The 14636-nt window shown below is 43.0% G+C and overlaps 1 protein-coding gene across 7 annotated transcripts in view; it reads left to right on the top strand.

Annotated features, from left to right (window-relative positions):
- TLN2 (talin 2) overlaps positions 1-14636 on the top strand; it is a 209792-nt gene that overhangs the window by 155562 nt on the left and 39594 nt on the right. For 6 of the 7 annotated variants that reach the window (XM_074881059.1, XM_074881056.1, XM_074881057.1 and 3 more), the window contains 6 exons: positions 1203-1304; positions 6371-6541; positions 7994-8140; positions 9012-9113; positions 10491-10610; positions 13181-13327. In XM_074881059.1, coding sequence (XP_074737160.1) covers positions 1203-1304; positions 6371-6541; positions 7994-8140; positions 9012-9113; positions 10491-10610; positions 13181-13327 — 789 coding nt within the window. The remainder of the gene's footprint in view (positions 1-1202; positions 1305-6370; positions 6542-7993; positions 8141-9011; positions 9114-10490; positions 10611-13180; positions 13328-14636) is intronic. The other variant, XM_074881060.1, reaches the window with a different exon arrangement.

The following is a 14636-nucleotide window of genomic DNA, read 5'->3' as shown; positions in this document are numbered from 1 at the left end:
TTTCTTAATGCCTACTTCTTCATTAAATTAGTGAAATCTGTAGTTGATGTTGATATGTTCTTATTAAAAAAGCTTTCTTCCTTGCCCCACTCCCCACCCACCATGGTAACGTAGACCAGTCCTGTCCTATTTCAGCCTTTATCTTATAGAGGAAAGGCTGTCATGCCAGACTGCCTATGAAAAGTCAACAACGCATGATCAGGTTCTCAGCTTGGTATTTAGTGTCTTTTTATACTATTGCTTCCTGAAATTATGTGTCTATTTGGGTGTTCCAGTGGTTTCTTTGGACTGTAACACTGCATACTAGAAACATTTCAGACTGAATGAAGCTATACAAAAGACGTTATTACAGGAAATATGTCATAGATACAATTCTTTTCTATTTAAATGATGAAGTCATCTTGGACACCATGTCAAACTAAAATAAACATTACTGAAAATGGCAGTTATTTGTAAAGCAGTATAGGAATGTAACAAAGTGCAAAAATAGTATTTATTTTCTCTTGCCTTTCATGAGTGAGCTAAATCCCAGTGGCTGCCAAGACATTAAGTGCCTCTGAATTAAAAGCCAGTATTTATGTCTTGACAAGCCCAGTAATATGCTTGTCTTATGCTCCCATCCCATAGATGGTATTCAGGCGGTCAGTCCTTATCTCTGTACCTCAGAGATGTCATGTTTTTCCTTTGCTTTCCCTTATTAATTTCTCCTGCTAGCTTCAAAGCCTGCAACAGAGCTTTTTGCTCTTGTGCTGTATTGTCTGCTTTTGAAGAATGTGTCTTCATATTTAAATCAGAGCTCCTCCTGGTCTCTCCGATCAGCGCAGTGATACTAAATCTTTGGTAGGGCAAGAATAGTTTGGGGGGGGCAAGGGAGGGTTATCACATTACAATGAGAAAGGACACCTACTCCTGAGTTTGCTGCTACCAGCTGGAGTAGGAGGGAGCCGTCTTCCCTCCTCTCTCCCCAGATTTGCCATGTAAATCTACATAGGAGCAGGCCTGCCTCAGGGTTCTTGTTGTTGTAACAGGGTAAAGGAGAAGAAAGGAGCAAGTGTCTAAAGAAAGCCAACAGCATGGTTTCTGCATCCTACTGTAGTGGGTCATTTGAACAGTGTTCTGAGTAGGGTCTGAGGGTGATTGGTATGGTACAACTTGATAAAAGAACAGCTGTGATAGTCACTGACAATATCTCTTTATATTAGGCTCTACAGGAGCAGCTGACATCAGTCGTCCAGGAAATTGGCCACCTCATTGATCCCATAGCTACTGCAGCTCGGGGAGAGGCAGCTCAGCTTGGGCACAAGGTACTGTCCTACCATTATGAAGGTATTTGAAATCTCGGACAGCTGGATGTTAGGGCAGACTGTGATTTAGTAGCTTTTTCACTTCCTACAAAAGAGCAGAAGAAAGTATGTGGAAGGAGGAAAGATCTGGGATTTTCAAATACTTGGAGCTGAGTCCAAATAAACCTGTTTGGTTTTTTGGGCCATAGGAAAGATACTTTTGCTGAGGTTTTTGGTGAGGGGCAGGCCCGCAGAGAAAGGACAAATGAAGAAAGGGGGTGGAAAAGCATAGATGGAAGGATGGAGCCTGATGCTACAGGTCTCCTTACCTCTGACTGTTGCAGCCAACAGATGTACATATGTGTTGGTTCTTCTGTCTCTTGTGCTGTATTAAAGGTGACCGCAGGACCTGGGGCCCATCACACTGCAGGCTTGTTCAGCAGATCACAGAGTTATAGTTTGAATATGTATGTATAGCAGAATTTGGCCAATTGAAGAAGTCTGGCAGAGGTTTGTCAGATTCTGTCCTGATCTGAGGTCCTTGCATAAAGCATGCTGCTCCATTTCTTGGCCAGTTCATGACAAAGTGAGGAGGGAAGTGTGGGATATGCACAGAGGTTACCTCTGGCCTGTGGAGACTCATCTCCTGAAGTGGCTTCTGTAGTCTGAGGAGAGGGAGGTTTAGACTGTGGTTTCAAAGGAGGAGTGTGATGTGCCTGATTTCTACCTTTTGAGCAAGGCACTCTTTCTCCGCTGTTTATAGAGAGAGTTTTAGCTTCATTATGAAAAAATTAGTGATTTTGAACTACCTGAGTTTCAGCTGCTGCTGCAAATTTTTAGGGACTGGTGGCTGGGGGAAGAAAGGCTTAGAATAATCTTGCATTCTATTATAAGCATTATGTAAACATATCCCTCTGTTATGTGGAGTGTTAGGTCACCGACCAGAGAAGGTGCCCTGCTGGATCTCCTCTTTGTGAACAGAGAAGGACTGGTGGATGATGTGGCGGTTGGAGGACGACTAGGGCACAGGAATCATGAAATAATAGAGTTCTCTATTCTTAGAGAGGCCAGGAGAGGGGGCAGCAGAACTGACATCCTGGACTTCCAAAGGGCTGACTTTGTCTTGTTTGGGCACCTGCTTGACAGGATCCCTTGGAAGAAAGTCCTGAAGGGTATAGGGGTCCAGGAAAGCTGGGCACTCTTTAAGAAGGAAGTGTTAATGGCTCAGGAGCAGGCGGTCCCCAGGTGCTCTAAGAGAAGCCGGCAACAGAGAAGACCACCCTGGCTGAACAGGGAGCTTTGGCTGCAACTCAGGGAGAAAAGGAGAGTTTACCGCTTTTGGAAGAAGGGTCTAGCCACTCACAGTGATTACAAAGATGCTGTGAGGCTATGCAGGGTGGAAATCAGGAGGTCTAAAGCCCAGCTGGAAATTAATCTGGCTTCAGCAATCAAGGACAACAAGAAATGTTTCTATAAGTATGTGAGCAGCAAAAGAAAGACCAGGGAGAGTATCCATCCCCTGCTAGACGCAGGAGGAAACATGGTAGCAAGTGATGAGGAAAAGGCTGAAGTGCTTAATGCCTTCTTTGCCTCACTCTTTAATAGCAAGACTAGCTGTATTGAGGGAATCCAGCCTCCTCAGCCAGAAGACAGAGACTGGGAGAATGACCCCCCCGCAATCCAGGAGGAGATAGTCAGTGACCTACTGCATCACATAGACGTACACAAGTCTATGAGACTGGATGGGATACACCCGAGGGTGCTGAAGGAGCTGGCTGGGGTGCTCGCCAAGCCGCTTTCCATCATTTACCAGCAGTCCTGGCTGATCGGGGAGGTCCCAACAGATTGGAAATTGGCCAATGTGACGCCCATATATAAGAAGGGTCGGAAGGATGATCCGGGAAATTACAGGCCTGTCAGCTTGACTTCGGTGCCCAGGAAGCTGATGGAGCAGCTCATCCTGAGTACCATCATACAACACATGCGGGACAACCAGATGATCAGGCCCAGTCAGCATGGGTTTATGAAAGGCAGGTCCTGCTTGACAACCTGATCTCCTTCTACAACAGGGCGACCTGCTTATTGGATGAGGGAAAAGCTGTGGATGTTGTCTACCTTGACTTTAGTAAGGCCTTTGGCACCGTTTCCTACAGCATTCTCCTGGCAAAACTGGCTGCTCGCGGCTTGGATGGGCACACGCTTTGCTGGGTAAAAAACTGGCTGGATGGCCGGGCCCAAAGAGTTGATGTGAACGGAGTTAAATCCGGTTGGCGGCCGGTCACAAGTGGTGTCCCCCAGGGCTCGGTTTTGGGGCCACTCCTGTTTAACATCTTTATTGATGATCTAGACGAGGGGATCAAGTGCACTCTCAGTAAGTTTGCAGATGACACCAAGTTGGGTGGGAGTGTTGATCTGCTCGAGGGTAGGGAGGCTCTGCAGAGAGATCTGGACAGGCTGGAGCAATGGGCTAAGGCCAACTGTATGAGGTTCAATAAGGCCAAATGCCGGGTGCTGCACTTGGGCCACAACAACCCCCAGCAGTGCTACAGGCTTGGGGAGGAGTGGCTGGAGAGCTGCCAGCCAGAGAGGGACCTGGGGGTGTTGATTGACAGCTGCCTGAACATGAGCCAGCAGTGTGCCCAGGTGGCCAAGAAGGCCAATGGCATCCTGGCTTGTGTCAGAAATAGCGTGGCCAGCAGGGACAGGGAAGGGATCTTACCCCTGTACTCGGCGCTGATGAGGCTGCACCTTGACTACTGTGTTCAGTTTTGGGTGCCTCACTACAAAAAGGCCATTGAATGACTCGAGCGTGTCCAGAGAAGGGCAGCGAAGCTGGTGCAGGGTCTGGAGCACAGGTCGTACAAGGAGCGGCTGAGGGAACTGGGGGTGTTTAGTTTGGAGAAGAGGAGGCTGAGGGGAGACCTCATCGCCCTCTACAACTACCTGAAAGGAGGGTGCAGAGAGGAGGGGATGAGTCTCTTTAACCAAGTAACAAGCGACAGGACAAGAGGGAATGGCCTCAAGTTGGCCAGGGAAGGTTTAGACTAGATATTAGGAAGCATTTCTTTACAGAACGGGTAGTCAGGCGTTGGAATGGGCTGCCCAGGGCAGTGGTGGAGTCCTCATCCCTGGACGTGTTTAAGAGTTGGTTTGACATAGTGCTGAGGGATCTGGTGTAGTTGGGAACTGTCAATGTTAGATTAATGGTTGGACTAGATGATCTTCAAGGTCTTTTCCAACCTAGACGATTCTGTGATTCTGTATGGTAGAACTTGTGCTTATTAGATCGCTGTCGAAAAATGAAACGTTACAACGTGTGTATTAGAAGTGTGCATTATTTACGGTGGTTATTACAAGATTTTAGTAGTTTCTCAGGTAAGTAATTCCTCATCCTACAATATATTCTTGAGAGAAAAATAAATACAGGTTTTCTGTGTCAGTGCATTTAATACCAGAAAGGAATCACTTTGTTAGTGTGAGAGCTCTTCCAGAGTTGTTCCCAAGCAACTCCATTTAGCTTTGGATAACCATGAAATATTTCGTAACATCTCAACTATTTGCAGTTTTCATTCTCAGTTTACCTAGCACACAACAAATCAGGACTGTGAAGATATATAGTTAGGGAGTCATATTTCTCCTCCTGCTTGTTAGGTAAATGTTGACCAAAGTCAACAGCACTTCTCTTGAGCATGTTTTTCCTGCTGAATGCAGAAGAAGCTATTGCTACTGTTTACTTTTAGACAGTTTAAAAGATCTTATGTTTGTGAAATCATTCCTATTACTGGTTTTTTTCCTTTTTTTTTGTGTCTTTAATCCTCTGAGAAACAAAATAGAAAAATAAGTCTGACTAAGTCTCAAAAATTTTAGGAGTAAACCTTTTAATATCTTTTCCTGCACATGAGGTACTGCTGTTTTTCTTCCCCATGCCAGCCTTCGAAAGCTGCTTATAGCCCCTGCAAAGGTACGCACACTTGTACTTCTGAGGCTTTAGGTGTACCAGATGGCGCCTGTGCATGTTCTGTGGAGTAATCGGCCCAAAGCAGTACAGGGTTTTTGCATCCAGTAAAAACTGTAAAAGCAAAGAGTCATGGATTTCTGACAGGAACCAAGCGCTGTTGTGGTTTTGTAGATGTGTCAGATGACAGGTAGACTGTAAAAATATTCATTTGTATAAAAATACTCACTTATTTTCTTAGAATATGTGTGTAGCCAAAAGCAGATGTTTCCTCAGAACAAGTGTAAATCTGATCAGAAACTGAGGAAAGCAGAGTGCTGACTCCACATATTTCTGGAGACTAAAATACAGCAGCAGAAGCTGCTGGCAGAACTGTGTCTTTAGATGTTTCTAACACTATATTGAGCCTAAGTAATTAACTGAGGGAAAAATGCAGTGTGCTTGGTGTGCGGTCTTTGTAGCATGCCTATTCCTATTGGCCTGTACCAGCCACTGGGTTGCAGACTAGCACTTAACCACTAGTCTCCTTTTCAGCAGCAAGAAACACTGCAGGGTTGGGCCACGTGGCTGTCTTAGGGAACTGTTCATGCATCAGGAGTGATGAACCCTGTGAAGTGATGTTAGCACTTGTGCCCACTCAGCAGAAAACCGTCCAGGTCTGCACTGGAATCTGATGAAGAGGGTTTGAGAGGTTAGGGAGCGAAGGTGGCAAAGACAAGCAGTCCTTGAGGTGAACAGAGTGGTCCAAATCCAGTGTGGTCCCGATCGTTATCCATCATCCACAGCAAAGGTCGAGAAAATCCTCCCTTGCATGGTGGAGACAGTTGTCATGGATACTCCCTAAGTACTGTGCAGCTTCCATGACAGTTTTGAAAATTATTTCATCTGACCTCAAGGGACTGTGTGTGTCTGAGGGAGGAACACATGGCTTTATCAAGGAATTTGAAGGGGAGGGGAGAGAGAATCACATGAGCACCTAATACAAACCAAACGCTGTACAGCACAGAAGCACTGGGACAGTGTGCTACTTGAGTTAATCCATGGCCTAATGCTAATTGTGGAGTATGGTTCTTCTCGGTTACACCTGAGAAAAAGGGTTAATGGCTTTCTCTGGTTGTTCTGGCTTTCTTAGGTAACGCAGCTGGCAAGTTACTTTGAACCCTTGGTTTTAGCCGCAGTTGGCGTGGCATCCAAAACATTAGATCATCAGCAACAGATGACCGTGTTGGACCAGAGCAAGACGCTAGCAGAATCTGCCTTACAGATGCTGTATGCTGCCAAAGAAGGGGGAGGAAACCCCAAGGTACAGTTATTGTGTGTAACTAACAGATTACTGGAGGTGAGCAAGGGCAGGTGGGGCAGAAAAAGCAGCACCTACATACTGCATAGCTCAGGGATACATTTGCAGTGAAAATGCCATTGACAGCTCTTCTGATGGCTCTCGTCGGAGAGTGGAAACACTTGTCAAAGACAAGATTCCAGTCCAGCTCACAGCATCCTCCCAAGGGACACAAAGTCAGGGTCTCACAGCAAATATCTGTGCACTACTACAGAAACCAACTGCTTAAAAGACAGAGCCTGTCTGCTACACGGAAACCATGGGCTGGGGCCCGCTGGCCCTCATGCTCGTGGGGATGCCCCACGACACCTGAAAGAAAGGACCGGGCCTGTGTTCTGCTGCTGAGCTCCAGGAGGAAGCACACACCATCCCACAAGCCGCTCTACAGCAAAAGGAACATGCATGACCCCGACCTCATGCCTTCTCCCTGCAGGTGGCTAGCCAGGCCCCAGCCTGTCCCCGAGGGTGTGACAGGCCATGCCCCATGCCACTCAAAACCTGCACGACAGGGCACACCGCCTGTCATGTGTACCCACAGGGCATGGACCCCTCCAATGGGACCTTGCCCGTAGTGGGTCTCCCGCCATTTTACAGCGCACTTCCGCGCCTTGCTCTGAGGGGCGCCGGCATGCGACACTCTTTATACAGGTGCCATCGTGTAGACAGCGTCATAGAGGCCTGTCATCACATGACACTTTCCTCCTGGCACACTTCCAGCTCCTTTCTCTGAGGGCTGCTTGCACACCCCTCTTGTTTTTACTCCTTTTTTTATGGTGTTTGTCTTTTTTTAAACTTGTGTTTGTTCTAGGTTTTGGGTTGTTTTCTTCTTCTATGAGTTTTTCATGAATATCCAAACAGGTTTCTTTGCAATAGGTTTTTGATTGAAGCTAGAGTGGAGTTTGGGTTTGGTATTTGTTTTTATTTACTGCTTTAGGAAAACTGTTGTTGTGAAATAATTCCTTAGGAGTGTTTTTTGTTAGTCTTTTTTAGCAATATTATATGATTGTGATAGTTTTTCTTCCTTTATATAGCAAGCATGTTCTGTTGTTCATATGTCTACATGTGTCTGGTTTGAACATTTTGTTTTGGTACAGAAGTAGACTGTTTCACTGTCTGGTGTTATTTTTGCTTTCCCTTATCTTTGTTGCTTCTGTTATGTACAAGTCATTTTCCTCATTTTTTCTAGAAAAGGTCCTGTTGCTTTTCTAAGTGATTCCTATTCAACATTGTGTCTTGTCTAAGCAACATTTGTTTTGTCGACATTGCTGTTAGATTTAGTTTCTCATCTTCGACCTGAAAGGGGATTTTCAGAGCTGTTATTGTATTGCCTTCATTAATTATGCTTTGGATACGCACATTGATTTGTGCACAGAATGCTCTATGATGATCTCTGTTTTCTCATTTTCTCTCTTCCAGGCATCCCATACTCACGATGCAATCACTGAGGCTGCTCAACTGATGAAAGAGGCTGTGGATGATATCATGGTTACCTTAAATGAAGCTGCAAGTGAAGTAGGCATGGTTGGAGGTATGGTAGACTCGATAGCAGAGGCAATGAGCAAGGTGAGCATAGAAATCCAGATGCCCTTTTCATTTTGCACTTGAAAGTTGATCCACATTGCTGGGAGTTGGAAGAGCTGTTGCTGATTCGCTTCAGTGATGGTTGGTAACTGACACACTATGACATGAAACCTAAAGATTCTTTGATTTTGCAGATTGTGTCATCAAACTGATGTGGGCAATGACGGTCGCATTAATAACCTACGCAGTACCTGTCAGTAGAATTACTATAAAATATTCAGTAATATGCTGTTATTTAACTGGATCTTAGGTCAACTGGCCTTTTATTTTTGCTTCCTTTCCCTACTTATCTTTTATGTTATTCTCCTAAATGATCAGCAGGCCAACGTTGAAGCAGACTACTTTCAGAGAAGATGATGTCAAGCTTGAAGTGCTCTGCTACACTTTGTATTCTATTGCAAATGCACGGTTGCAAAATGTAAATGAGTTCAGTCCAAATAATTGGCTTTTCCTATCTCAAGTTAAAGGTGTGCAGCATTGAAGCCTTTACCATGCAAAGGGATTTTATGTTATCTTCTTGCAAGCACATTTTGTTTCATAACAGTTGCACGTTCCTTTCTACATTAGCTGAGAACTACAGGTGGTTTGACCTTGCATGAGAAGCTGACCTTGTGCTCGAAAACTCTGCGCTGTAGATTCTCTGTGTCTTCCATGTTCATAACATGGGCTAAAGTCTTTTCTGAGATTCTCCATACATTCTGGTGCACTGTCTTTGCTTGCATATTTTGAGAGAGAGTAGATTATGAAGGAGATACAGAAATGAACATATAATACAACTTCATTGCTACGTATAAAGTATGCTATTAGTAATGACCTTCTTATTTCTGCTGTGTTTTTCTCTCTTTTCTTGCAGCTGGATGAAGGTACGCCTCCAGATCCCAAGGGAACATTTGTTGATTATCAGACCACTGTGGTGAAATATTCTAAAGCCATTGCTGTAACAGCACAGGAAATGGTAAGATATTTGGTTAGAACTAAGTACAAACTCTTCTGCATACAGAAGGAACGTTCAATGATTTTCACAGTGTTGTGAAACTCTTTATAATGCTAATTATCAATAGCCTTATCTCTTTAAAGGTAATGGAGAAAAGGAAGTTATTTTGTTAATTTAACTCTTGGATCTTAGTGGCGTGATCATAGGGGTGGCCCTCTACAGGAGGAGAGCTGGATAGTGTGGTGGCTTTTCTGCACAAAAACTTTGTATTTGGCTCATTTGCTATGAGAAATAAAAGGAGAACATTTCACCTACACACTTTTTCATCAGCCTGTTTTAACTGTCACTGAAATACCACCTTACATTTATGATGACTTCAGGATACCCTTTCACACTTACTGTTTCATTTAGCCTGTGAAATAATAATATTTTCAGACCCCTGTAGTACTTATGAATGAATGCATATCAACATCTCAAATTGTTCTTTTCTTGCTTTTTTGTGATTCACCTGGGTTTAACAAAAGAAAAAAGGACACATGTTGAATCGAGATTTTTCTTAACTCATGTTTCACAGTAGTGCTTACCATAACATGTTTGTCTTTTGAACAGTATTTCCATTGATTGTTTGTTTTTGACAGAGGCAAGGGGACTATTTACGTGTGCTACAGACAGGATTTTTTACAAAATTGATTGCTGTTGCAGTCAAGACAGGTTGATGATTCTGCTGTCTATGACATTGCAGCTTATTGGCAAACAGTATAAATTTGTCTAAAACTAGTTTTGCCCCAAGGATGGAATTCCATGGCTTTTACTAACATAAATTGGAGACAGAAGAAATATCTCTGTTAAAAGGTAGGCTTTTTCTAAAGAGAGATTCAGTTACTTATACTGACCTTCTACCAAGGCATTCTGCATAGTCATACCTATTTCTTCTTGGTCCTTTTCCCATATCTTAGACATGTTTTGCATCAGTCCTCAAATTTTTTCCATGTTCATGCTCCTCTGCCACACCAGCTGAGACTGATGTAGGCTAGCTCACCTTTCACAGAATAAGGTGGCTGTGACACACAAAACCCACTTCCCCACCTGGTCCAAGTAACTGTGTACCTGGCCTCTCTCCCCACTGTGTCAAAGAGTGAATTACCAGCTCTAACTGCTGCTCTTTGATTACTCCGTATGTTCCGTGAGTGCCTGTTTACTGTGACTCTAATAAAGCATGTTTGCTTGGGTTTCGTCATGGAGTTCTTGCTGGAGGACAGCTCCCTTACATGGCAAGCAGTTTACCCCATTTCATCAGTGTGGCCAAACAAATGAGTATGCTTCTAAGCTGGAGTGTATTAACAAATTATTCTTATGCCTGTCATTTTTCTTTTTCTCTTGCCTGTGTTCTTTTTTCAGATGACTAAGTCGGTTACTAACCCGGAAGAGTTGGGAGGACTTGCATCACAAATGACCAATGACTATGGGCATTTGGCTCTCCAGGGCCGAATGGCTGCAGCTACAGCAGAACCAGAGGAGGTCTGCAGTTTTTAGACCTCTTTATTCTCTGTACACGGTGGCGTCAACATGGGTACTCTTTTACCATAGAGAATACAATAAATATAGAGCAAAGTGGCAAGGGGTATTCACCTCGCTTGATTGCAGCAACACGCTTGCAGCCATTGCCAAATATGATACATCCCTTGTATTATCAGACAGATTATAGGTTTCAAACCTTGGGTAATGTGTTTTCTTTCAAATGCCTTTGCAATGGTTCTAAAACAAATGCAGTGAATGCCTTTCCACTGCCTTTGCTTCGTGAGCCACTTTTTTACACAAGCACTCTCTATACTATGTGCGCTTTGTCTGATAGGCAAACAGATGCGCTCCCTCTGGCCCACTGACACTTGAAACGTGGGACAGGGCAGCACATCTGTTCCCAGAAGAATTTGACTGAAACCATGATATGAACCAAGTCAACATTATAGGCGTACTTTGGCTATACAGATCTGTCTGTTTTACAGTCTACTTCTGTTGTCACTAAAAGCAGACTCTAAGACACAAACTGTATGCAGCCAGACAAAAACTCTACCAAGTTTGTTTTCACTGGATGATGAGCCTAGTGAAATTGTGTGTCTTTTCAAAATCCCATGAAATCTTAGAATATCAACAATTATTTACATGTGTGTGTTTTAAGTACTGTTTCTTCTTACAGTTGGTGGAGAGATACCTATTTTGGTCTTTGATATCAACCTTTCCCTCCTCCAAATATACTGTCTATTCAGTGTTCCTTCATAGGTTGGGGCAAAGCTGCACCTAGTACTATGGAGTATGTATTTACTACTATGGAGTATATATTTACTGATAGCACACCTCAGTTTTACCACTGCTCATGCGCACAGGTGTATAACGATAGGAATTATGATTTACTACGACATGTTTTTAGTGAATGTTCAGAACTTCAAACCAGCTTCGCTTCTGTTTCTCTTCAGCCCTCCTGTTGCTCTTGATACATGTGAACTGTCTACGGAACAAGTTTTCTCCTAGGAGTGCTATGAATCAGAAGATTTTTAACTACACTTAGGGACTGTGCAAAAGATGTAACATTTTACTTTATAAATGTGGCTTTTTATGCTGCAAACCTTGTTACAAGAATTACCCAGTCAAAGAACAGAAACCTTTCATCAAAACCTCGGTCCAGCTTCAGAAAGAAATGGCTTGTGATAATAGTGGACAGTTCCATAGACCAGGACAGAACCTCCTAAATTACTTGGGGCTTTCACTTACAGACAACTTGCAAATACAAAGAAAACTCCTAATTATTTACTATACAGCTTTCCTTTGATCTCTTATGTTTTGATGAATTACAAATATGTATATATATAGTTTTTTATCTTGCCTGTAAGCAATTTCAAGTATAACTTCCTGTCCTGAAAGTGAGGTGCAGGCAACCAGTAGGAGCACAAGTATCTTTCATTGACAGGACATTTTTTCATACCTCAGAGTCATAATACGATGCAGGAGAAGCAGGTTCCCCATGCAGTCTTACATGCCTCATGCTATCAGAGGAATATGGATTATTCATCTCGGTTGCATTAACCTGTTACAGTAGTTGCTGCGTATTGTCTGAGCACAATTATAGAAATCCTTTCATCTCTCTCTTCTCCCTGCATGCCTCTGGTTATGGAGCATAGATAAACTTTGTCAAGATAGGGTAAGAGGGTATCTCACCATCACCAGATGTATCAGATTATCTAGATAAAAGACCTTAAAAGAGATTTTGACTTTGTAGTTACGTTCCACCACTGATAGACTACTTGAGTGTTTCATGCTCAGTAGCTATGTGAAAAGCAATGGCTTGTATTCGGCTTGATATTGTTAAACTGAATTACCATTTCTGCACGTTACTTTCTGCCTGAAGTTGAAATAATTCCATTTGTGATACTAATGGCTGTGATTCCTGCTTACTTATTAATCCCAATACACACCTATATGCCTAAGTACATACAGGTACTAAAACTATCACGTGTTTCTAAACAGGGACCACACAGCTTATGCTGTAGGATTGTTAATAATCAGAAGCAGTGAGGGCACATTTCAGTGCTCTGTATGTATGTGGTTGGTTCTGGAAAGTTGAGACTCTGTGCGAGATTCAAAACCAAACAGTCGTATACTTTTTGACCCAGTTTCAGTAGTGTCAACGTGTACTTTTTACCCATCGTGCATGCTGTGAATACAGCTCACACTGACAGTACAGTTCTGGAAGATAAAGTAGTGTTATTCAAATGTGGTGAAGTTGTGTGTGCTTGAATTACATGCAGTCGACTTGAGTACACACCTTATGCCTTTTCTTTCCCAGGGTCCAGTTCACTAGTGCTTCTGTTTCATTAGTAAGCCTTTTATAAGGTTGGGCTACATGAGTAGATGGTATTATATCTGTCCTTTTTTTCTGTCCTCTGCAGAGAGTATGGTGATGGGTGTAATATTGGTAATAAAGATTCACCAGAGTGTCCGTGTTTCCATTTGTGTTGACACAGTGTACCAGTATGAAATTTATTTATTCACTTTGCTCTTGCTTTCTTTTTACCTGTACCTTCTTTACCATTTAGATAGGGTTCCAGATCAGGACTCGGGTGCAAGAACTTGGCCACGGCTGTATCTTTCTTGTGCAAAAAGCTGGAGCTCTCCAGATTTGCCCTACAGACAGTTACACCAAAAGGGAGTTGATAGAATGTGCTCGTGCCGTCACGGAAAAGGTAAGACATCCCTCTATGTTGCCCCACAGGTTTGTCTGCTCCCCAGGGAGTAAATCAGTCAAATTGTTTGGGTTCAGGAAAATATTTTTTTTTAAATTCCCATTATAGTACAATATTGGCTGAATTACACTAAGTTCTTACTTTTCTTTCAAGTGTTCAGTGTAGTTCATGTGCTGGATTAGCCCATGGTTAGCCCTTGTTCATGTCTCATAATAAAACTTCAGCCTCATACCACATGGAGTCTGGTCCAAAACTAATCCCTAAGACCTGAGATAGCACTTGTGCCTTATGAGGCACAGTCTTGGAAATACTGAGTCCACGTGAATGGCCACAGTTGCCGTGATGAGGTTGGTAGATGACATGTGATTTCATGTAGCAGCGTCCTCCCCTTTTAAGACTGAGCCAAGCTAACACACTTAGAACTGCATCTTCAAACTGAATGGGGTTTCTTGGTCTTTGGAAACATCCGCTTCAAATACATTGACTGAGTAGTTCGGCTTTGCTGAACCTTTTTGCCAGCACCTCTCTCCTTTTGTTGGGCATGAACATTGAGAGTCAAATGTCAGTTGCTTCCATATTTCACCAAACATCACTTGTTCAGCCTGTGTTAGTGTGCTCTTAGCTGTACAAAATTTCCACTGTGTCATGCCCTGGAAGTATCAGCAATTCCAAATTTAGGCAGGGGTAAACAGTATCTTGTATGAAGAGTTAAAGCTGGTAAGGAGAGTAATAATGAATCACAGGGAAAACCTATTCAGGGACGACTGAACAGAATCTCAGGAAGAACTGCAATATTAGGAGTCAGTATACATATCCCCAGATGTGATTACTTTCTTGCAAAAGCAGAATTTAGGACCCTCGTATGGCATGAGAACAATATCCCAGCTGTGGAGCTTTGCAAGTACAATGTTAATTACATGAAATAGAGATCTTTAGCTTTTTTAGAGATCAGAAGTGTTATAGATATGAAGCCATATATTGTTTTCCTGTAATTTTCTATAACAGTATTTAGTATCTGGATTCAGAGAGTCTATACTTTCTGTTTCTCTGATGTTAAAGTTTGTATCTGTGTATTGTACATGACTCCTGGGGTGCTTGAGGCCGGTGTTTATTTGCACATGTTAGGGAAAAGCAGTAGCTCTTGGCTCTGACATTTATCCTGGCAGAATTTGACTACATTACCTCTGACTGTATTTCAAGGAAGTGCTAACTGATGTGCTTCATCCTGTGATGAACAGATCACTTCATTCTGTCTGAGAAGTGAACTTCATAGCTCAAGACCCCTTTAGTTTGAGCCAATCTTTAGTCG

This window comes from Strix uralensis, chromosome 11 (assembly GCF_047716275.1).
Source record: "Strix uralensis isolate ZFMK-TIS-50842 chromosome 11, bStrUra1, whole genome shotgun sequence".
Lineage (NCBI taxonomy): Eukaryota > Metazoa > Chordata > Aves > Strigiformes > Strigidae > Strix > Strix uralensis.
The sequence above is the reverse complement of the archived record's forward strand: the minus strand, read 5'-3'. Positions and strand labels throughout refer to the sequence as shown.